Source organism: Lonchura striata, chromosome Z (assembly GCF_050655825.1).
Source record: "Lonchura striata isolate lonStrDom1 chromosome Z, ASM5065582v1, whole genome shotgun sequence".
NCBI lineage: Eukaryota > Metazoa > Chordata > Aves > Passeriformes > Estrildidae > Lonchura > Lonchura striata.
Window position 1 is genome coordinate 54,915,102 of NC_140740.1, and position 26,080 is coordinate 54,941,181.

General features: G+C 37.8%; 1 protein-coding gene across 9 annotated transcripts in view; it reads right to left on the reverse strand.

Moving 5' to 3' along the window:
* The window catches only part of ARL15 (ARF like GTPase 15), a 224,384-nt gene that overhangs the window by 186,180 nt on the left and 12,124 nt on the right, over positions 1–26,080 (reverse strand). For 3 of the 9 annotated variants that reach the window (XM_085567934.1, XM_085567930.1, XM_085567931.1), the window contains one exon: positions 16,139–16,204. The exons of 2 other annotated variants lie outside the window; for them this stretch is intronic. In XM_085567934.1, coding sequence (XP_085424060.1) covers positions 16,139–16,204 — 66 coding nt within the window. Of the gene's footprint in view, positions 1–4,222; positions 24,488–26,080 lie in introns of those variants that run through there. 4 more of the 9 variants (XM_085567929.1, XM_085567936.1, XM_085567932.1 and 1 more) reach the window with 3 other exon arrangements.

A 26,080-nucleotide genomic window follows, 5' to 3' on the forward strand; every position in this document is an offset into this window, starting at 1 on the left:
TCCAGAAGAACTGTCCAAGGACCTACAGGGTCATCAGTCTAGATTTGGTCCCTGGGGAAGTCACAGAGCAAGACCTGTACAAGAGGAAAAGGATTACGGTCTTAAGCAGACAACTTAGCATGGGTAAAAACTGATTGGATGATAGCCTTAGAGGCAACAGTTAATGTATTGTACTCTAGCAGGACTGCAGTAATGAAGGGAAGAACTACAGAAGCAAAACCAGTCCTTCATCAGTTGCATAGCAGAAGTCATGCTTGTCAAGTTTGCAGATGACATCAAACTGGGGGGAAAAGCCAATGCACTGGAGAGAAGGGCTGCCATCCAGAGGGACCTGGGTAAGGCAGGGTGGAGGAAATAGGGAGGGCCTTGCGCAGTTCAGTGTGGAGAAAAGCCCTGCCCCAAGGAAGTCAGGGCCTCAGGCAGCAGGCTAGACCATCATGGCCAGCTTGGTCAGCAGCTCTGCAAAAAAGGTCTGGGGGCTGGGAGCAACCCGGGGCAACAGTATCCATCACTACAGTAGTACAGGCACAACCAGGAGATGGAGGAAAGTGATGGTTCCCCTTTGATTCAGTAGTTTTTCAACACCAAGATAAGATACCGAGTCCTTGGTTTTGGCTCCCCACTGCAGGACTCCCACTTGCCCAACTGGTGTGAGTCCAACACAGGCCCACCTGGATTCTCAGGAACTGGAGCACCTGCACAGTGGGGTGACCCTGAGGTATAGGGCTGCCTCAGCCTGAAGAGGAGAAGGCTTCAAGAGCACCTCAGAGCAGCCCTCTTCTGCCTACAGACAGATTACTGACAATAAAGAGTCAGGCTGTGTCATGGTGGTTGAATGACATCAGGCACAAGCTGAAAGACAGCAAGTTCAAACTGGAGGTAAAGGGAAATCTTTTTCCTACAGAACAGTGCAGCAGTGGTGCAGGTTGTACGGAAGTGCTGTGTGATCCCTGCTCTTGGAAGTTATTTAGACAGAAGCAAAAAGCCCTGAGCCATATGGTCTGGCATCTCTGCTGACCCTGCTTTGAGCAGAAAGTCAGACTAGATTACACCCAAGACTTTTCCATCCTTAGCTGTAGTGTCCTCTTCAGTGCTGGCCAGCTGCAATGCAAAAGTGAATGTCTAGTGAGCTCCTTAGCTTTTCACCTACTTTAATCTTGTTAATTTAATGGGTGACCATATTCCTAAAAATTCAATCTATAAACTGACAGCATGTTTTCAAACCTACTTTAATGGAAGAAAGACACAGAAAAGTGAAAATTGTACTAATATGAATCCCCAAGCCTGCATGGTATCATCTTTCCTGCTCTTGGAGATGATGGAGGATGAGCTTTCATAAGAAACATTACTCTTCTCATTACATGTGGTCATCAGAAGTATGAAAAGAACTGCATGACTCTTCAAGCAGGTAATACAGTAACAAAACAAAGTCGTGAGAAAAAGCTCAGTGCTGCTCTCTACCTGCAGCCAGTGTAAAAAACATTCAAGAAAATCAGTAGTGGACACAAAACATACAGGGTTTTTGGAACCAAAACTAAATTCCCTCTTTAAAATGGGGAGAAAAAAAGATCAGCTCCAGAACTTTTCATAGGCAGAGCAGAAGCAAAAAGACCTGCATTCACCTGTACCAGAGAAAACAGGAAGCAGATGTGCTGCTGGCATGCAGAGTGATGACAGAGTCCCTGTGTTAGCAAACAAAATTTCCAATGCTGAAGCAAAAGATACATCATAATTCTTAAAAAAAAAAAAAAACCACAGAACATGCGAGTCTCCCAGTCATTATCAAACTACTAGTCATTAGCAAAACCGTGATGTCTGTTTTTGTAAAGGTCTGCTGTGTATAGTCCTCATGACAGAGATTACTTAACAGAGGAGTTGATTCTTGTATAAGTAAACTGATTAAAACTTTGTACATGGTACTAAGCTCTTCACATGAGAAGTGGTGTATGAAATAGGTGTTACCCCTCCAGTCTCTACTGGAAAGTAGGAATGCTTTGAGAGGGAACAGCATTTAGCTAACAAGCATGCTGTAGAGCAGTTAGTCAAAAGTTTCCTAGATGGCTATAAATTACAGGAATCTCATATTTTGAAAAAAAAGTGGAAGGGACTGAGAAACACCAACCATTATTAAGAATAGCTTTGAAAATTACAACCTATCATTTCCACAATGGACAAATCCTCAGCAGTTCGAGGAAGGCTCACAAAGAGGAATAGCTACCACATAACCAGTGAGTTACTGATAACTCAGGTTTACCAACTTTTGGGCATTATATTATCAACCCACACTAGATACACCGATTGCCAAAGTTTGGAACAATTTACCATCTCATCTGGTTGTTAACCTCAAGACTCTGCAGGTCCAACATCCAAAAGCAGAGCTATAGAAACTGATGAGGCCCACTTGTGCATCATCATCTTGAGCTCCATCCACACTAGGTGCACTACATAATCTACATCTATCGTGCTCTGGTCTAAAAAAGGCGTCACTTGAAAATGAGATTTACTAGGAAAGGCAATAAGAAATAAAATTTAGCATTTTGACCTTCTTGTTCTTCACTTAGGCTCTACCTATACATGAACTTACTATTTCAATTACAATTAGTCATTACATACACAATATTGCAAGAAGTCAACACATTAGGACCGAGCAGAAAGTTGCACAAAGTCTAGGAAATTACCTGGTTTTGCTGCTGTAGCCATGTGGCCTATACTAAAAGATCCTAAAAGCCACCTTTTGTAGAATGTTCTGTTTTGCCAATGGAAAAATGTCCGAGATATGCAAAAAATTGCAGAAAAAAAGAAGCATACAAATACATACATCACCCCTCCTAATCAATCTACCACAAACTCCCTGTAACTACTGATCTGCTTTTCCCCTTCCCTCTGTTTTCCTTCCTTTCCTGTTTTCTTTGCTAGCTTCAAGTGTTTCAGCTACTATAAATACACCAGTTAAGAACTACATGTGTATGTGGAAAAACAGCTTTATAGATGGCAATACTAGAACAGTAGAAATCTTAATACTCTACAATGTTAATAAAAATCCTAAAAACACTTTGTTACTTTCACCTGGGGAAATGCAGAAGCATAAGGGGATGGCGAATGAAACAAATCCCCATCTTCCTACTTCCTTTCTCCTACTTGTTCCCTTACCCTCTGCCTCCTACCTCTTGCATGACAACAACAGTAGATCAGACAACTATCTATTGCCAAATTTTATTATCTACTGGCAAATATATACTCTCACGTTCACACTTAATTTATCACTCCCCTGCAGCTGTAAGATTGCAGCAGAGAGAAATCTTTTTACTGGCTGGGCTCAAAGGTACCTTTAGGGCACACCCCAGCATGTGTTGACTACCAAAAAACATTGGTGAAGACCTCCTTTCACAATATCAGGACACGGTGATTAAATCCAATTCTGTGCCAGACAGGAATAAAAATCTATGTGTATAAACCTCCTCTTTCCAAGCCCAACTTTTCCACTACAGTAAAATAGTGGGATAATGGGGATTTTCCATGTTGTCTCCTACTATGCATCTGTTTTCTGTTCTACAGAAACTTGTTTGGGTTTTTTTTTTGTTTTTTTTTTTTAAATTGTCTTTTAATTTATTATTATTTTAATTTAATTTAAAAGAAAATGGAGATGTGCCATTCAAAATGCAAGAAAACAAATAATTTACACAGCATTTCACACAACTCCTGGGAAAAGTATATGAGTACAGTGAATAAAATTGAAAAGTAACTTGCTATCACATTGCTGCCACATATCATTATGTGGATCAATCATTATGTGGTGCATTGCTGGCCTTTGCTGTACTCTTCATACACCATACAATGCTGGATGGTACCACAGGACCACTGGTGTCCTAAACACCAATCTCAGATTTGAAGTGACAAAGAAATGTCTCTGGTAATTATGTTTATTTGTCCCTCTTAAGTCTTTTGACAGTGAAGACAAAGGTACTGCAACAATCCTGGACTATACAGAACAAATTATAGCAAATTTAGTCTGTTTTACAAATCTATAGACTATACAACACTGTTGTTGAAATTTGAACAAGGTAAAAGATTTTCTCATTACAAGCAGAAGACTTCCAGCTTGGTAAATGTAATTCCATTGTTTCTGCCACGGAGTGGCTCTGTTAGAACACTTACACATTTCACAGAGAAATGCTATTTTAGATACCCAACAGAAGCATGACTTAGGTGGAGCATGACTTACAGAAGAACTAGTCATTGTTACAGTCAGCATTATGGATATGTAGCAGAAATTATGGCATGTTCCAGGAGGATGAGAATTCTGGGGGAAAAACTGAGAGAAAAAAATTAGTGAGTCTGAAACTGGGGAGTAAGTTATTACACAGTTTAGACTTCAGCTACTTTACGCCCTGCTCCATAATTGAAGATATTTTACAATATGAATAAATAAAATTTAGCACTTGTGAGGTACCCTGACAGTAGCCACAACCGCCACAGAAAGATCCACAAAAGCATAGTCAAGGTGTATTTTCAGTAAGCTTTCTACAAAATTATTCAAAACCTGAAGAAACCCAAGTCATCATGACAGAAAAAGAAAAGCCTTGTATGGACAAGTAATTGGTTAAGTGTCAGGAAACAGAGGGTCAGTTGTGCAGTGCAGGGAGGCCACTTGCAGAATTTCTCAATGAACTGTGATGATCTGCTGTGGCAAAGATAAGCAGAAAGAAACATCCAGTTACTCAAAACAGTACGGGATAAAGCTTCATGGAGGGACAATGTGAAACTGAACAGACTCCAGAATGGAAGGTGACATACAGCAAATAAAGTGATCTACATGTAGGGAAAAAAAAACAGCAGTCCTAATAAGTTGATATGGTCTATTGCTCAGAAAAGAGATCTGGGGTTATGGCAATACTTTTAAAACAGGAGTTTAGTCCCTGATTGAAAAAAAGAAATAGAATTAAGGACAGGAACATCATCAAGCCATTGTGTAAATCTGTGTTTTAATATAACCATATTTATACCTAAGATACAACATTTTTTATTCTCTTCATATCAAAAATGTAAACAGATGCAGAAAAAGCTCTTAAAAAGACAAAAAAGGGCAATAAAAATATGGGATAACATTTGCTTCAAGTAATCTTAAACCTAAGCAATCTTAGTTTCTTTATTTAGGAAAAGAGAATTTTAGAGAGGTCTGGCACAAATATGAAGGTTTAGGTAGATTCTAGAGCGTGGTGGTAAAGGTAACTGCAAACACCTCTTCTCACACAAGGATTAACAGCCATTCAGTCCAGTTCATCAGACACAGCTTCAGAAGGACGTAAGTGGCTCCTTGTGGAACTGGTAGTGCACCCAAAGAACCACCAGCTCATTTGCAAAAGATGCCAAGTATTCTTCCTGACTTCTTGAAGAAGCTGGACACAGTCAGAGATGCAAATCTACTGATGATAAAAGAACATAAGCCACAAAAAACTCCAAAATCTCTTGGACTTAAACGAGTTGAAAACTTGTAATGTAGGTAACATTAGTGCTAACACATTTCCTGTTCTTACAACTTTTTAAGAATTTGTTTATGGCAATTGCTGGTCAAGCAATGTGTTTGGACTGACCTAATATGGCCATCTTTGTGTTCTAATTCTACCTTCAGAACAAACAGCAAAAAACAATTTGAGGCAAAAACATCTAACTCATTTTTTCTCCACAATTGTTAGCAGTAGCTAATTAAACCACCACCACCCATCCTGTGCAATGAATGACTCATGGGTTCAATGGGGAAAGGAAGAAGGAAAACAAAGCAATGTTAGGTAATTAAAGCCTATACCAAAACACACATGAAACACAGAAGGCAAATTAGGCAGGATTATCTTGCTTGTATATTTCCCAATCTGTGACAGCCTGGATTTGCAATCAGACAAATTCTAATATCTCCTAAATTTTGAATGGTCTAGAAGAATTTGATACATGTAGGGAAAATGTGACTCATATGTCAGATTTAAAGGAATACTTGCAGAATCTCCACTTGCTTTCCTGGAAAGAGAAAATGCATAAATTATTAAAGACAGTGCTTTAAAACTAAACTGGGTGACTTGGACTTGAGCAGATATGGGAGCATTCTAACTATGTTATATCAGCTAAGACAGGAAACCATGCTTTTCTCCATCCATTCCAGGCAGATCAAGGTGCATTTGACCATAGCTTTAGATGCTAATGAAGAAGAAGAAATAAGATGCCAGAACACTGACAAGGAAGTGTTTTTTGTCATCGGTACCAGAACATTCCACATATGTCTGCCAGTTCCAAAGATACTTCTGTAGAAGTCCTTCTGTATCTTCAGCACTGGATCATAACCAGAAGGTTATGACTGATTATGTGTTAAAACTGGGCTGAGTTTACTAATAGGTACATCTGTCAAAGGGGAGACAAGATGAATTTTTTCTTAATCCTAGGACAGAACTTTCAGCAGTGAGTAGAAAATGCTAACAGGGCTAAGTATAAATAGATTGCAACTTCATAAAAGTTGATTGTTTTTAGGAACAGACATTTACAGATTGTGTTTTAGTAAGGAGAGTAAAACAGATTTCAGTGTAAATTTTCAGGAAAAGAGGGCATAGTCTCCAGCTGCACCAGGGAAAGTTCAAGTTGGACATAAGGAAGAGTTACTTCACAAGAGGGTTGTCAAGCATTGAAACAGCCTGCCCAAGGAGATGGCAGAGTCACCATCCCTAGAATTGTTTAAGGAAGATTAGTGCCATGGTCTAGTTCACAAGGTGCTCTCTGTGATCTCAGAGGTCTTTTCCAGCCTAATTGATCCCGTGATTCTATGTCTAGCAGTCGCTGCTAGGGCAAAATGTACAACAAAGCATTGAAGTATGCGTGTGTAAGACTGAGATATTGTTTGCAGATTACCTCATGAAAACCTGAGGTTTCATACCTCTAAAACTGTTTGCTATTCAGGGCAAATATAATTAAATACCCATATAAATACTTAGTCCTCCAAATGCTGTTAAACTCCAACATGATCTTACAGCAGCAAGCTCCTCTACATACTACAAAAAAATTACAACCCTCTACAAAAATTAATTTTCTGCTTTAATGCAATTATTATAAGAGTCCCAAATTCTGCAGTAGCTTCTGAAATCAGAATGTGAAGGATTTTAAAACTGTCCTTTTTTTTTTTAAACAGATTTTATTTCCATACATTATCAGCAGAGAGACCAAAAAAGACCTCTGTCAAGGCTTTAGGTAAAGGAACGACAGTTATTTATCAAACTGCAACACTATCCTGTTTCTAGCATCCATGTTTGCTTCTTTTCCAAAGAAAACAAAGTTTTATCCAGTCATAGCAGTCCACTAATTGTCATAGCTTTGTCCCTTCTCAGTAGCTCTTTCATTCAACATGCATTCATGCTCATTTCTTTCAAATTAACTAAAATATGAAACAATTGTTAAGTGGGTACAGACCTCCCCTTTGCAACCCAGCTAATCTGTCCCTTTTTAATTGCACTATACCCAGTTTCTGGGTTTCATTATCTTCCCCCTTTGAACTGGTACCTAGGAAATCTCTTCATGTGCAGTTTAATTGATTTACAATTAAATTGGTTTACACACCAAGGCTGTGTCAGACTGTATTTTTATAACATTCAATTCAATGTCATTTCTCAAGAGTCCACTTGCTGTCTGAATTCGTTTTCAAATAATGTATTAGTATCACAAACTTATGATACCGTCTGTTCAATTTCTGTGCACTAACTCATTTGACATCTGACAAAAGATAAAATAGTATTTTAATATTAATTTTTATGCCCAGAGTCTGCCAGTCAACAGATTCAATAATACCAATTAAGATTTGAGCTACACAATTCACAGTAGCTCCTGAAGCACTTATATTAACCAGGGAACAACTATCTACCTTTAGCAGGCCACAGCTCAGCCACTTCAGGGCAAGGTGTGAACTTTGATATCTATATCCAGGAACTGCAGCTGTTTCTCAATTGCCTGACCTGGAAGAAACAAGTTACTAGCAGCAGTTAAAGTTAAGATGAATAACCACTGGTAACATTGACTCTTGCTAGACAGTGCTGGGGAGTGGAGAAGACTAGTCTGCAAGATTTTTTTAAGAAATGCCAGTAAAATTTAAGGAGAATATTTGCTTATTTTAAATTCTCCATAAGTTTCTGCAAAAGGATTGGAGACATTAGGAAAAAATAAACTAACATCATGCTTAATAGCTGAATGTCCACTTGAAAATAAGGGCAGAGAAGGACCAGTCTCACAATGTCTAAACCCACAGTCCTGGAAGAGAGGGGGCAATCACCAGATAGTAATTTAATGGGTTATAACCACTCTCTAAAGCATAGCATGATTTTTCTCAGTAATTTTACATTAAACTATATATACTGTAAGTGATAAACTCTTCTGAGTTTTAATAAGCAAACACTGCTTTGCAATCCCAGTTTGTTAAACCCTCAGGCAATACCCACATGGTATAGAAGCACACAAGCTTTAAAAAGTAGCTCTGTAGGACATGTTTCTTATGACCAGTCATGCAGCAAGACAACTGAAGCAGAGAGCAATTTTACAGAATCTGTTATGAGACAGTCAAATTAGCAATGCAAAGGCATAAGCCAAAATAATGACTGTGACTCAGGAAGAAGAACAGACCATGTCTACATGAGTAATTTGCTCACAACAAGTATTGTCACTGCTTCTGGTACTAATTTTCAAAAAAAGTGCAATTAGTTGAAAAATGGAAACTATAACCAGAGTTTTCAAATAATGTATGCCATTAATTTTATTCAAATGTTACTATGAGACAGACCCCGAGACATCAGTTGTGCTAAATTACTTTAGCTACCAGGTGCCTTAATCAAATGTGCCAAAGAACTGACAGTAGGAGGCTATTATCAACACCTGAGCTCCACATTCAGGGTGCAGAGCAGGTAAAATTACCAGCTCATAGGCAAACCACCTCCCAACATAGTGGAAATAAAGGAAGCAACACAGGCCAGATAGTTTCATTTCAGAAAAAACATATTATTGATCTCAGATCCAACAACCAAATTTAATTCAGTCATGTGAACCAGAGACCAGGCAATGAGGAACCCTGATACCACTGTCCTCCACATTCCTTTCAATGTCTTAGAAAAGGCTTTCACAAAAATAACAAATTGCTCAGCACAAGAATATGCATCTTCCCCAAATTCCACAAATTACACATAAAAGGCTGAAACACAAATCTTCCTCTCTGCCTCTCATCTCCCTCTTAATTTTTCATTTGGGAAAGGTAGGTGGGGTAGTTTTTGTTTTGAGATAGAATAATTGTCAGGTTTCCTTTAAAAATTCTCTGAGAACACATATTACCGGATTTTGAGAACCACAGCCCTTAATTTATGGAAGTTTTTACTGTAGACTGAAGAAAACCAATCAGCAGTGTGTATTCAAAAAGCTGGGAGTAAGAACTCACAGCAGCTTCAGAGAGGCATGAGAGGTATTCAGCGTAAACTACATAGAAAGTAAAACCCACTTTTGATAAACTCAAGATTCAGCACTGTGCTGAATCTTCCTACTTTCAGTGGGAACACAGGACTAGATATGATCACTGTTGAGTCACTAATTTCTGTCTTCCACAAGCGCAGGTATCCAAACAAAGATTTATTCATATAAAGAGTTACTCATATAAGGAGATGAACAATCTCAATCTTGAAGATTTACTTTGCTCTGTTCTCCTAATCCCTGGACATATTTTGAGCTTCAAGTCATCTATCAATTCTTCATAGCAGATTAAAGATTACAAAAAAGAAATTCCAAAGTCAGAAAACTAGCACTTCACCAGAAAAGAAAAAAGATAAATTACCAATGTTTTGTGCCTGCCAACAACAAAAAAATTCTTTGAGGAATAACTTTTCAGTCAGAAAATGTTTTAGGAAATAAATCAAATAACAGACAATAACTAAAGAGTCACAGAGAACTTTTAGCAGTCAGTAGCTTACAGAAGACACCGCCTAAGTCAGGGCTCAGATAAAGAACTGGCTTAAAAGGAGGATCATTTAAAAAAAATAAAATAAAATAAATAAAATAAAATAAAATAAAATAAAATAAAATAAAATAATGAAATAAAATAATTATAAAGAAAAGGAGGAAGGTTAGAACAGAAAGAAAACAAAGAAACTTTACAGACATCTTGCAGACCAAGCACTTGAGGCAGTAAGCATTCCATTTGTAACAATTAGAAAAAACCACCATGGAAGAGGCAAAGAAAGGATGAGTGCACATTGCATGCATACACCTCTTGGGTCTCAGAATCCTCCCCAAAATCTTCTCTCTATACAAAACAGAGGAGCAATAATAGAGAATGATTTTGATCCACAGACAAAACAGATTAGCTTAAGTGTCGCAAGTGACCTTCCATTCAAACATAGTTCAAGAAGTAGACAGCTAACATATTATTTCATCAAAGCAGGTGATTGAGTGAAGCAGAAGTTGGGCCATTGAAATGCAAAAAACAAGCATATAAATCCATAACACAAGGTAAGGCAAATGTAGAAGGCAATGCACAAAGCCCTTACCAGCACTGATAGAGAAGGTGATCCTGGCTCCCCTCAACAATTTAGATACTCATAAGAAAGAATCAGGTATTATAAACTAGACCCAACTAAAAGGAGAAACCACTTCTGCTGAGATAAGATGGTCCATCTTCAAAGAAATTATATAAGAAATTAGCAAATTTATAAGATTAGCTAGTAGTAGTATTGCTCTGAGAATTATCTCAAATTTAATTATGAAAGACAAATTGGAGGAAAAATAAACATTTTAGCTAGTTAACTTTATAGAATAAGATAATATAGGAGAATACAAAGGAATAAAAATATACAAAGTCTGTTGTGTGGCAACACCACTCAAAGCAAGAAGCAACTTAATACAAACTATGCTGCCAAAAAAACCAAGCAACCAACTCCAACTGTACCTTAATTCACTCCCACTGTTTTAAACCTGAAGACACCCCAGTGATTCAAAACTAGCCTGTCCGAACAAGATGTTATAAAATGTCAACAAGACTGACAAGCATTTCTTTCCTGCTTTCATACAAAGGTATTTCCCAACTCCCCTATCATGGCCAATAGAAGATTTTCCTATTTTCTTCAGGTTACATCAACCATGATATCTGCCCTCAAGGTAGGACAGGATTTTCAAGATGAAGATTAAGTAGTCAAGCATACTGCCAGAATTAGAAGTGGTTTCACATGCTGCTACTGCCTCTCTGTTAACTCTCTGTCTGTGGTAACTTCACAAAGGCTCTCACTGTTGCTATGTAGAAAGTGTATGTCAGCAACAGTGATTTGACTGTATGGAATAAACTACAGATAAGCTACTGAGCAGGCACATTTAAACAAAACAAAAATAAGGGGGCTTAAATTGATAGAGTGATTATTACTACAATAAATCAGAATACAATTTTTGAGTAAAGTTTCATTAAACTAGTATTAACTTTGTATTCAAGAATAGGAGTGCTCTAAAAAGACAGAATCTTAACATTTGTTTTATTAACAAGGTAGGTATGAGAAGTCTCTACTCCAGTACCTGATCACTTTCTTGCTCAACTATTTGCATTTTGCAAAGATTTGAGAAAATTCAGAATGATTTTTGATTAAGAAAAAAAAATACTGTTAGCAAAAAGAAATTACAACCCCTTGGAAAAATAGGTTTTAAATACTTTTTTAGTTGCATTAATTCTTCTTAAGCACCATCCGGAAACTAGTGAAAAACCTGTTTCTGAAAGGAAATTGCATTTCTCAATATACAAGAAGCTGTGTGTGAGAAAGCTCCACCAAAATAAGTTTGTATTGAATTATTACTTATATCTACATCCTGTTTATCCATTTAGAAAAAAAGTTTAGTTCATGTTCCATAGATCCCTTTGTGTAAAGCTTTAAAAAGGCTTCTGCTAAAATAGGGAGGTTCCCTGTACTTATATCCTCCAATTCACACTCTCTGGCAACTTAGAACTTTCAACCTGGATTTCCCCAACAAAAATAAAGTTAGCCTTATCATTTCCTCATGAAGCAGTTGGTTTTAAGTTTTAAGCAAAGAAATATAAAGGGGATATTGAACTATAGAAAAAAATACTCAAGTTATTGTTTATAGGTCTATGTAGCTCGATCTAAATGTTTGACTGAAACAAACACAAGTTTTGCCAGAGAAGCTACTGTATAGCTGTTTTTCTACACCCTTCTGCACATTCCCAAGACTCATAACCCTTGAAAAAGGCACAATTGGGCACTGCCTAAGGACCCTTTCCTGGCTTAATTATAGCAGCACTGCACTGAAATGTAATTGAGGCCTGACTGTACTTGGACACTTGCCTACTTAAAGAGAAAGGTTACCTGAAAAGGCTACAGCTTACATTCAGGCACTCCTTATATTCAGATTTTTTCTACAAGACAAAATGTACTCTAGATACTTACACTCATCTGACACAAGCTAGCACAGAACACCTCTGGACCCATACATAACTGTTTTTACTTTGTCTTATTACTATTGTTGGCATGAAATAGAACATCATCTACTAGAATAATTCTATATTTCAGCACAAAAATACAATTTGAAGTTCAAGTTATATACTGTATTTCTGTAAAAGAAGACCAAGAGAAGCTGGGGCATGGGGGAGGAGAAAAACCCAACAAGTTCCACAAAAACACAGCAAGCCAAATCAACCCTCAAAAATATTGAATTATGGGTGAAGTCCTCCATATACAGAGAGTGTTTCTTTAAATCATCTTACTGTCACAATCACTGTAAAATATATTTCATACTATTAACCACCATTATGAAAGCATTCTGTTTTCAAGTTCTTTTGAAAAAAACTACATGTGATGCTGAGTTCTACAAATATAATGTTTTCTTTCACAATTGCAAAGGTACTTCTAGGACAGAAATTGTATATAGCCATCTGCTCAAATTATTAGATAATTGTCTCCAGTCACATCATTGAAAACAAGCTGACTTGTATACTTGGGCTTAATTTTAAATAAATACGCCATGCAAAAATCAGTATTACAATAATATCTAACAATACAAACTACTTCTGTTTTAATTTTACACAATAGGAACTAGCCCAAAACCAAATTGCTTACAAATGTTTCTTGAAAATACGCCAAGGAAATGTATTGTTTGAAAATTAGTTTTCATTCCTGTGGTTTTCATTTTTCTGAGTTTGCTTTTACTCCATTTGAGGACTTATTCCACACTTCCACCATGTAATTTAAAAGAAAAATTACTTCTCCCTAAACAGCTTCTTCTCCTTGTTCTTGAACTTCATTCCACCTCAGTTTTAAACAGGGGAACTCACATTAGGTTTTGTACAAAATGGAGAAGTTTAACATTAATTTCACCTCATAAGACAGCTAGGACCTGCTGATCAGGAAATGTGTAAGGGTATTTCAAAGATATAAGCTGGTCTAAAACCAGCTGCACAGTATCTCTTCTTGTAAATATACTGAACCAGTTCTGACATAGTTCAACTGTGCCATTTTGATAGTGATAGAACTGAAAAAAAAAAAATCACATTACTTGGTAAGGACTGCTATTTGCCTCTTCAGCTCACAAGGGCAGTCCGAAACTGGTGTGGGTAATCAAGAAACTCTCCTCCATAAAAAATTACAACCTTTCTAATGGATTTTTAACCTTTTAATTCAAGTAAGTAGGAGCATATAATTAAAGCACAAATTGGGAGAAAACCTCAAAAACTGGTAATTTTGTAATCTAATGTTTTGTTACTGAAACATTAAGTTATAAAAAGTAGCAAGAACTGTCTGAAGATAAAGTTGAAGAGAGTTCTGGCACTGACAGCCAATCGTTGGCCTTTGGTGACATGCAACCAGAATGTGAAACAAATTTACCATTTGTTCATATATTTAGCAGTAAAAAAGAAAGAAAGAAAAAAAAGAGAACACTACAGTTCATAAAAACCACATATATTGGCTTAGCCCTATAGACACATTTCCAACTTTTAGCAACTTTCTGAATGTTAAATCACAAATAGAATGAGTTCTCCCTGCAAAAGACCACAGTAAACACCTTCACTGGAGTTACTTGGTCTGTAATAATAAAACAATAATAAAACTGAATACTAAATCAAAAATAACTAAATGAATAAAAATTAAATTAATAAAATAAATACATAAATAAGAGGGAGAGTGATCAGGGGCAATGGCTTTAAACTGAAAGACAAGAAGTTTAGTTAGATATTAGGAAGAAATTCTTTACTGTGAGGGTGGTTAAGCACTGGCACAGGTTCCCCAGAGAAACTGTAGATGCCCCATCCCTGGCAGTGTTCAAGGCCAGGTTGGAAGGCGCCCTCAGTAGTCTGGGATACTGGAAGGTGTCCCTGCCCATGGAAGGGTGGTTGGAACTGGATGATCTTTAACATTCCTTCCTCATCTTGTTGAAAATTATAAAAGTTTAAAATTTTTATATCATTTTAGTCAGGGGTTTTGTTCACCTTTGCCTGGGGTAGAGGGCTTTAAGTTTCCTTTCAAAGGACTGTTTCATCACTCGAGGCCTGATGACCTTAACACCTCAGCAGATTTGGAGTAACACAGAAAATACATAAGAGATAAGGACCATTAACAAACATCATCTCCAAAATCACCCCTGGCATGGCTGGTCTAGGAAAAGATAGGTAAGAAAACAAAGAATGAGAACCATCAAAGGCGAAGAGATCAATAACCAATAGGAAACCAAATACAAAGAACTGTGTAACTTGGTACCAATGAACAATGATCCAATTAATTTCTTGTAAAAATTATGTGTGATTAGACAATTTTCTCTGCACAACACAGACAATGTGGACATGGAATTGTTGCACATCCTGGCCAGAACAACATCCTGGCTAGAATAAAGTAATGCTTTAATTCTGTAACGCTAAAAACATTGGAGAGTTTTTGTCTTCCCTGCAGTTTCAATGACACCAACACAAACTTTTTTACAGTTCTGTGAAATGCAGGTAACTAAGGACTGTAATCTAGTTACACAGCAAGTCATACTCCTTGTAAACCAAATACCACCCAATGATGGATGTATTTTGAAATTTTTTTTTTAGTTCAAAGTTTACTATTATACATAGGAAAGACTCTTAGAACCATTTTATGATCTTTAAGTCCAAGCATTAACCCAGCATGGCCAAGTCCACCACTAAAACAAATCGCTTACTGCGACATCTATAAAGCTTTTAAATACCCTAAGGGTTGGTGAATCAGCCACTTGCCTGGGAAGCCTGTTCCAAAGCTTGACCACCCTTTTCCATGGCGCAATTTTGATGGAAGGTATTAGTGGATATTAAGTAAAAATACCAAAAAAAATTAAGTAAAAAAGAAACGGAACACATTTTCCTAACATCCACTCTAAATTTCACTTGGCATAGCTTAAGGTCATTTCTTATCACATTGTCAGCAGAGAAGAGGCTGACTGTCCCCAGCCACAGCCTCCTTTCAGGCAGTTGCAGAGAGCGATAAGGTCATCCCTGAGCCTCCTTTTCTCCAGGATAAACACCCCCATCTCCCTCAGCTGCTCCTCACAGGACTTGTGCTCCAGACCCTTCCCCAGCTCCATTGCCCTTCTCTGGGCTCACTCCAGCTCCTCAGTGTCTTTCCTGCAGTGAGGGCCAGAGCTGGACACAGCACTCGAGGTGTGGCCTCACCAGTGCCCAGCGCAGGGGGACAATCCCTGCCCTGGTCCTGCTGCCACACCATTGCTGATCCAGGCCAGGATGCCATTGGCCTTCTTGGCCACCTGGGCACACCCTGGCTCATGTCCAGCTGCTGTCACCAGCACCCCCAGGTCCTTTCCAGCCACTCTGCCCCAGCCTGTGACACTGCCTGGGGCTGTTGTGACCCAAGGGCAGGACCCAGCACTTGGCCTTGTTGAACCTCACAGCACTGGCCTCAGCCCATCAATGCAGCCTGTCCAGATCCTCTGCAGAGCCTTCCTGCCCTCCAGCAGATCAATACTCCCACTTGGTGTCATCTGCAAAGTGAGTGAGGGTGCACTTGATCTCCTCATTCAGATCATTGATAAAGATGTCAAACAGAAGTTTTCCCAGTATTGAGCCCTGGGGAACCCCACTCATGACCGGCCAGCAGCTGGATGGAACTCCACTCACCACCACTCTCTGGGCCCAGCCATCCAGGCAGTTTTTAATCCAACAAAGAGTGCACCTTTTTGCTGTCTGTAAGACAAAGAATAACAGAACGGTTTGGGTCGGAAGGGACCATTAAGATAATCTAGTTCCAATCTCCCTTCCAAGGGCAAGGCCAGCTTCCACTAGACCAGGTTGCTCTAAGCCCCATGTAACCTTGAGCTAAAAAGTTTAAAGTGAAGCAAGAAAGATTAACAGGAAATTCAGACTAGATCTTAGAAAAACAGTGTGTAGAAAGTAGGGCCCATTGAGTGCAGGAAGAGTTTGTCAGAAGAGATTATTGAACCCGATGTGGTTTCTTTAGAAAAGCAGTCTGGTCAGAGCTGGTTTGGTCATAGTTCATCCTGCTTCTGAGCCAGGAATTAATTAGATGACTCTTGCTCCTTTCAGCTCTATTTGTTATGATGTCATCATGTGAACATGAAAAACAGAAACATTTGTGCATTAAGGGAGACTCCCTGTTTCTGAGGCTTCTTATACTTCACCAATCTGTTCCATGAAGTCTTGTGTCAGTAACACATAAACTTTTAAGTCATTTGTCTATAAAGCACTTTTTTAAGCCTTTCTTCCAAAATGTATTTCAACCTTGTCAAACCCAAAAGAGCTATTAAAAAAGACCTTTAAAGAAAGACTTTTTTTGATACCCCAAATTCATCTTGGGAAATCCCACCAAGACTCAAAGCTTATTCTTCAAATAAGGAGTCTGTTTTCAGTACAAAACACAGACAAAACCAACAGAAATTTACTTAAGTCAGTTTAAGAGCTAAGGGATACAGCCATGTCCTTAGTTCAATAGTTCAACATACTGAACATATAATAGTAAAAATTTATACACCACTTGTATAATTTCTCTTCAGTCCTCCACTTTTCCTTAAGAAAAGAAGGAATTGGCAGTTGCTTGTGGCAGTAGATATAGTAAGCAGGCAATACACATGCTGCAATATAACACAAGCAGCTTTTCTTAAAAATATTCCAGCAATGAAGGGAACAGGGAATCAAAACCAGAAAACCTTGAACCCTGGTCACACACAATATCACAGTTAACACATATGGGGAAAAAATGGTTACTTCATTTGAATCACATGCTAGGAGAAAAAAATTATTCCAGCTTACCTGGTGCACACATGTTATAAAACAGCCTTGTAAAGAAAGCTTGAAAGAAGTCAGAGGAGAACAGAGAACTGACAACATGAAATGAAGTGGCATTCTTTACAAAATTACTCAAGAATTTGAGCAGATTACTAACATCTTCCTTCCTCAGGAAAGAGCTTCCCACACTACACAATTTTAAAAGAGAAAATACTTAACTCCCACAAAGGAAGCCACAAAACCCCTTTTTTGAATCCCATGCAAGAATTTGCAAACAAATTTGCCATCACAACAGATTCTTTCTAATTATATTCCAATTTCAATGATAAAAAGAGTAGAAGGCTTATATAGATATTCAAATGCCCAGACACCAATCATCCAAGGCATGCACTGTGATTCGGAACCACAAGATCTTGCATACAACTTGCTGAGGAGTATCAGTAATGCCACTGAGGTTTTACACCTCAATTTAGCCTGCTGAAAAACAAAATAGCTTATGTCTCATTGGAAAGTTGAGCCACTATCTGGGAGATTTAAGAGTATAAGCATATGGAATAATAAAAACCTCATGAGGTAGAGTTCCACAGGCATTCCAAATACATTCAGATTTTGCACTTACTTAGAGCTTTATTCATATTTGCCATTTAGAGCTGATTTATCAACCACTAAATTGTGGTTGATAAGTTACTGCTTGTAAAAGATTAATTAATTACAGGCTCAGCACAAAACACACCTAAAAGAACAGTTTCTTTTACTGTGGTTTTCTTGCTTATTATCCAATAGTACTAGAGCCTCAGTACAGCTTAGCTTACTCCACAGTAGTTGGTTTTCGGGTTTTCTAGTTGTTTTGGGTTATGTTTTTGGTTGGTTAGTTTTCTTCTTTTTCTTTTTAAATATACATTTTGACTTTTTTAGTTAAGGGTTATTTGGATTTAAAACTCTTTTATGACCCTATATTATTCTTTTCTGCAAGGCTAAGGTCCAGTATTTGGGATTCTCACCTACCGTGGCCATTGCTTTTTAATCTGGCATGAAAAGGTGTGTATATCCCCATCTGATCCTTTTCAGAGTCATCTTCTTGTTCAAAGTCAAGTGAGATGGCATGGTGAAAAGCATTTTAGAACCACTGAAACTAAGAGTTACTTCCTCCTAACATCCCACACTATGACCCAGTCTGCTCATAAGTCTCTCTCTTAGTAGACTCATTCTCTTCCAAGGCAAATAAATTCAAGCAGAGAAAAAAAACAACACACAACTCTTATGAAGAGCAAGGCAAAAGTATCTGAAACACAAATCCTGATGTCAATAACGAGAAGTCTTTGTCAAGTCTTAGTCAACACATTTGCTTCACTTTCCCCCCACACTTCCAGATCTTTTACCTATAAAGATCTAACATCACTACAAATCCCACCTCTTTTTCCACACACAGACAAGAAGTGCACGTGGCAAGATCTTGCATGATTTCCCAATACACTGATGTGTTTGAGGTAATCCCTGTCGGCCTGTAGCTTGCTTGTCACAGCAGAGACCTGAGTCAGTATGGAACAAAGTAGCAACCTCTGTCAGGCCTCTAGGTATGACCCTGTACAGATGGGTTACTACTTACACATATGCATTCTAGAGAATTGCAATGGAATGTCTTCCACAAAACCCAAGATGACAACTAAAAGTAAGCAGATCTCCAAGGCAGCACTAACACAACATGGGCCTGGTTAAGAAACAAAAGCTCACGTGTTTTGGAAGTGTGTGCACTTTTAGAATTGAGGAACAAATAATAATCTTCCATTAGGGTGAAGTGTATGTTGTCTGGCTACATTTCAGTGTAAAGAATCATTAAAAAACTCCATGATCAATGGAATTTGATACAAAGGTATGTGAAAAAAGATGGGCTGTGAATTTTTGCCTGAGATGCAACATTTATTAATGTTGAGGACATGTTTCACTAACCATGTTGCTTAAAGCCTCATCCAACCTATCCTTGAATACTTCCAGGGATGGAGCTTCCACAGCTTCTCATAGCAACTTGTACCAGCATCTCACCATCTTCACAGTAAATAATTTCTCCCTAATATCTAACCTAAATTTGACCTCTTTCAGTTTAAAGCCATTCCCCCTTTTCCTTTACAAGGGCACTACATGCCCTTGTAAAAGTCCCAGCTGCAGCATAGAAACAGGTTGTCTTTGAAAAAGAAGAAACATGTTGTTTTGAAAAAGAAACCACGGGAAGATTACGGATCTGTTCAACATGGTGCCAGCACGTGCCCAAGGCTAAAATGAAGCTTTGAAAATGCTACTGAGCAGCTACTCTCAGTTCTGTCATTAGCATCCAGCTGGAAGCCCAGGAAACATACAGCAGACTTGTGTGTCCCTCTCTTAAATTACACTTTGATGTGGAGGAGGAGAAAGTAGGACATTTCATGCCATTGGCTGCTGCTGCTTTCCTTACTCTAATTTTTAAAAACCCTCTTTCAGATGAGAAGATCTGCAAGATTGTATCTGAAGATCCACCAGTATTATTTTTCTGACATATGTAAAGGTCCCAGTAAATGAGTCAAAAAGGATTTTGAAAATGCACATGCTGGAATTTTTTGGGTTGTCCTGTGCAGCAACAGAAGTTTGACTCACTGTTCCTTGCAGGTCCCTTCCAACACAGGACATTCCATGATAAAATAATTGCATGACAAATAATTTGTGTCAGTGAGGTTTTGAAGACACCAGAAACAAGGTAGATCTAGAACATTCACTGGTAGCATTAAATAAAGCTTAAAAAAATCAAGTTGTAAGTTTGGGAAGACCTGGGACAAACACGGCTGCAAACAGAGGTATTAGATTTTTGCCTGCATTGACACAGAAAATTGTGACAATACCAGAAACAGAATTTTAAAATCTTGGTTACAACACTCTATGTCATAGCTGTATGGAGCTTTGCTTTCCCTGACAAAAGATATTCTTATACCACTTCTTACATTTTTACCATTTCCTAAAGGTCTATTGCCCAAAATGGCATTTGAGATCTAGTAACACATACTTAAAAGCTTCCTTTTGAAATTAAGGTACATATAGTCATAGGAGTGGAATCATAATGACATTTATGACATCTATTAAACATTGTTGCTTTCTACTCTTAAACAACATAATACCCAGCAATATAAACACAGTAAAAATTCAATATAGTTTTGTACTATATAAATCCTTGCCATAAAATGAAATGGCACTCAAAAGTTTTCATATGATAAAATATAACTAGCTTTATGATTTGTATGCAATATAATCAAATTTATCAAAACACAAATACTGTAATAGAAGACAAATCTAAAAGCACTATTTACTTTAAAAGGCTCTAAAGGATGCTGTAGAACAGCCTTTCCAAAATCATTTATGGATTTAATTACAAATGAATACAATCTTAAACAACTTTCAAGTCAGAAGACTATAATTATAAAGAAGCTGTAGCAACAGATATTCAGCAAACAACTTTGAAAATTAAGTTCAACACCTAGGCAAACATCTTCAACTTTAGGGAGAGAAGAAAAATTAAAAACACTATGGATATACGTATAGTGATGGTAAGAATTAAAAGTGTCTTTCTACCAAAAAGAAAAACTAACTCATGAACAGATTCATTTTTGTGGCATTTGATGCATTTCCTTTTCTTTTTTAGTCTACTGTCCACTTGTATGACTTCTTCCCTTAACAGATACCTATTCTTGAGCAAACACAGGATGTCTTCAGAAAACAGCTGAACTATTTACAGTAGCAATCATAATAGTAACTTATTATTGATGGCCTCAGGATACAGTGCATGCATGTTCACAGGAAAAAGCAATCTTCTCTCACTCTAAGACTAATAGACAATTTTCAAGCTCACAGAACAAAAGTTTAGGAGCTGCAGAACAAACTTTTCACACTTCTGCTGTAATATGGAGTCTTGTGAAAGATGCAATTATTCTGCAAGCTTAATTTCTAGTGGTCTGCGGTTGTCCAATTCCTACTAAAGGCAAATACAGACTAACAACAAATACTCTACAACTCACACACAAAAGCAACACAGTTTTTGGCAAGATTATGACTAATAAAAAACCAGAACAATAAAAAAATCCTGCAGCTACATGCAAAACATTATGAGTGATACATATTACTGTTCTTCCCTATTTCCACTTCCAGATCACCTATTAGATTCTTACTTATCCAGCTGTACAAAGTAGAGGATATGACTGCATGCGCATAGAAGCAGGACATGCAACTTTGATCCTAATCACAGGGAGCTTGCTTTTCATCACAACTTAGAATTGCCCAGTCAGGAATCCTTGTAAATCAATTTGCTCTTCTGCACATCTCATTGTTATGCATGGTCCCAACCACAGGGTTACAGAATGCGAAAGAAAAAATTCACTTTCACTGAAAAGTGACTTGTAGTTTTTTCACCTGCTCAATAATTCAAATGATACAGTGAACTAATAGATATTCAATTTGCCACTAATTCAACATTAGTTGAATCCCCTGCTGTCTTTCAAAGTCCACAATCTGAGGGCACCTCTGTTTTCAAACAGATCATTTTTTCATAGGAAACTGTCTGAATTTTGAATATTTTTACTTTGCAATGTACTTACAAATTATCTCTAAAACTACTATATTAAATTATTTTTTCCTTTTGTAATTAAAGAGGCTACTTTGAAAACTACACCAAAAAAAGGATGCTCAGCAGAGACCATCAGAAAAATTCCATGTTCATACCATCACCCCCCTGAGCCTAACAAGAGTAGTTTATTTTCATGTGGAGCACCATGAAGGCAAATACAAAATTTTGACAACAAATTACACAACTGTTTTCTGGACAGGCAGCAAGAATGAGTATTAGGAATCCTGACTTCGAAAGGGAAGAAGCAAAACAGCGCTTATGTACAGGATAACTAACACCACAGCTTTGATAAATGCAAACTGAACAACATTCTGTTGGAATAGAAAATATTTGAGCCTTTTGTAATGATGATCTGGGCTTTTCCTTTTGTCCTCCCTAAAGCTAATGGCCTGTGGAACAACACTGCTGTTCTCTAGAGCAGGGAGGAGCCGTGGACAGTAGAGACAAATCAGATGCAACAAAACCTGTATTCATGAAGTCCCTAGCCAGGACAAAGCTCTATTCCAACTTGCAAGTTTGCCCAATGGAGATTCTGACAAAAATTAACAGGCTAATTTGGCAAACCATACCTTTTCCAGTGAAATCTATTACTAATTGTCAGAGGTTCTCAAAGAGCTGGAAATGCAGTGTATGTCACTGAGTAGCCCAGGGAAGCAATGCTGTCCCAGCAGCTTTGGCTGCACCAAGCTGCTGAGCTCTTTCGGCAGGTAACATGAGCTCTGACCACAAGGACAGACTTTCAGCAATGTCAGCACAGTTCACTTTAACCAATAAACTCTGTGGAGAAAAAGGGGAAAAGAATTGTATTCTGATCCACACTCCTGGCCCACTCTTGATGCTCTCCCCTTTCACCTGACTTTACTTTCCTCATTTGAAAAAATGTTACAACTGTTCTTTATTTCAGGAAAAGTAGAAAAGAAAGTCTCAGCTCATAGTACAAAACCCTTAATATATCTAACATTCATACACACAGAGTGACGCACACATCAGGACAGTCTGCCCTGCTTTCACCTGTTTAGGTTGGTAGCAACACAAATCACAACTAGCATGGCTCAGGCAGCTTGACTACAGGCTTGCAACAACAAAGCAGGCACAGTCCCACCAATAAAAGTCACTGCCAGGACTGGAGTGACAGCAAGAACCTTTCACTTAAGGCTGGAAGTTAAAAACATTTAGACCCTTCCTTTCCAACAGACTATCGACAGAATATCAGCATTGACTGTGAATGGAATTATCTACATTTCCCCAAGGGTAGCACATAAAAGGACTTTTTCCTGCTGCACTTTAGTGCTTTTGTTTTGCTGCTCATGTCAAGGACATGACATGGGAAAGGGAGGAGTAGACAGGATATGCTATATGAACACTGTTATTACTTTAACTTAGTATTTTCCAATGGGAAACCATGTCAGGGAGGGGAAGAGAATCATAGGAAGCTTTCCACACTCTAAGTCAGAAGCCGGCTCCAGAAAACTCCCAGGCATGTTCCCATGATTACCTCCTATTTCATGGCTGCCTTTAGTTGTTGGCTTAATTGATTTCTCTTCTTTTAAGAGCTTCCTCTCCACCACTTCATAAGTAAATGCTATTTCTGTTTTGTTCTAACATCAGACAAATTCCTTAGTACAACAGCTGATTCCAGCCAAACCATTTCAAGACATGAATTTATCATTATAAACAAACACAAATGTAAGTAAGTCCAAAGTAAATCAGAAAACTAAAAGCATATTTGTATTGTTTACTATACTGACCATATACAAACTATAGCAAGCAAAGCTGTAAAAATGCAAAATTTATTCCCACTTCTCATTGCATTCAAATTCAAACTAAGAGGCTTCTAAAACTAAGATATTGGTTATTCATGATTTTCAGGAAGATGCCAGCATTAATGCAATGCTGCCACAGTGCATTACTTTTGCCATACCAAACATTTGAAAGCAGAAAGAGCTACAGTGAGCTTTTTGTTATCTTTGTGTTGCTTTGAAACAAATTTATCTATTGATAATAGATAAATATTTTTAAATTTATAGATAAATAATAGACAAATATTTTTGAAACCAAGAAAAACTAAACAGAAACATCTATCAAATTCAGACCCCTACAAATATCTATATAGTTTTCATAATAACCACCTCTGCTTTTCTCTTTCTCCCTTAAAGGGTATACACTTTAAAAATAATCTCATCTACTTAATTCACCTGAAATAGGCATTACATCTCCTCCTGTATTCTTGCAAAGATACAGGTTTTCTCCTTGCTGAAGGCAGCACAGGTTGTTTTGCCATAGATCACCATATAAACTCTTCCCCCATCTCATAATCTGTACATTCCATAAAAACAGGAAGCCTATTTAATGGTGTAGTACAGTTGATTTAATGAGTGCTTTAGAGTGCTACTGATAAGCAGCTTGATAACAGACTAACAGTTGAGATATCTGTAGTCCAAAGGACTAAGAGCCTTACTTGCAGCATTGTACCATGAGGACATGCAGAACAGGAAGTATCCAAGTACCTCAGTACAAGCTGAACACATGGTGCTGCTAAGGACTACCATCTGAGAGACTGCTTAGATTTGGATAAAAATCAATCAGCTAGCAAACAAAATCAACTGAATCTGCAAAATAGCACACAGCAGAAAGCACAAGACCCAAAGAATTAGTTAGAAGGGAAATACAAACTGGAGTTTTGTGGAGGTTTGCTTCTTGACATTCTTGACATGGAGCACTCAATACCTGACAGCTGCCAGACTTCTGACACACCTGAGCAACAAATCCAGTGACAGTTACAAGCACAATCAGGGTATGATGCACAGGCAGAAGCTATCATACTATGTTTCTGCACAGCTCTCATGTCAGCAGGCCTCTCTGTTTACTATGACACCACAACTGTACAAACCTACTCTCCAGTCAGATCATCTCACCTTTGCAACGACAGTCAGAAACTCACCTTTGCAATGACAGGCATTTTATGTAAGCAAGTACTCTCTGCAGCCAGCATTTTCCTAAAGGAGCTATTTTAGCCTTCAAATGCACTTTACATGGCATGCTCTGCCTGATACACTGTGGCCATAACACTGCATCTCCAGATGCTCTGAAGCCTAGTCATCATCCTCCTCACTATCCTCCCTTAAGTACCAGCAGTCATTGAAATAAATTTCTTTCAGCATTTTAATAAATGACACAAGCTGGCTTTATTTTTCAATTTTAAACATTTGATAAAATTAAATATTTTGCTGCCCAAAATGTCAGAGATACCAGTTACTCAGCTATCACTATAACTGCAGCTACCACAACTTAGCAGAGCACTCTAGCATACAGGTAACACTTGACCTATTTTAAACTAAAACAGAACTGATTACTGTCAGAGATGTACTACATTTTACCTTCTCCTACCCAGGTCTGAAATACACATATATTTATACTTGGACATTCTCTCAAATGAATTTGAGCAGCTTACTCTAGCCTCTAAAGAGCTAGCAGACCATTTGAGTACCTTGCAACCATTGAAACCTCAGACTGTAACCCTCCCTGATCCTTAAGACAGGGATCTTACTGTGTGATTCTTATCACACAGTAATTTTTATACAGAAAGTAATTTTTATACAGGAAGTCTTCCTAAGAAATTTAAATACCATAAGGAAATGTGCCTTTGACTCCTCTTTTTCTACCATTTAAAGCAGACAAATATAATGGGAAAAAAACCCCAAGCAGATATTAAATACTACCTGGAACCAAATTCTGTGAACAAAAGCAAATGTTAAGCTTTGAGATTCTGTCCTCATGTAAGACCTACTGATGGCACATAGCACTCATCACTGTTCAAAACTCACCTATACTTTTGACTGTATGAAGTGGTACATTCCAGACTTCCTCCTGAAAAGTGTTAACATCAGGAGCAGCATTCCCACTCCAAAAGCTCCAGGTTATGAAGCATGATTTGAGCAATCAAGTCTTACGCACTGTGTAAGCTCTGTTTCCCGTACATTATTGTAAAGTATTAATTAAATTTAATTTTTACAAAACCCCATTCATCTAGCTATTCTCATTATTAAGTAGAACAATTGTGAGCAGAAAAAAAATGCTAATATATTTGGGATACATAACTGAAGTAAACTTCTTATTTCTTTTATATAAGGTTTGCTAATTTTAACTTAAAAGCACTTCTAAAATGTTAAGGCTCCCCA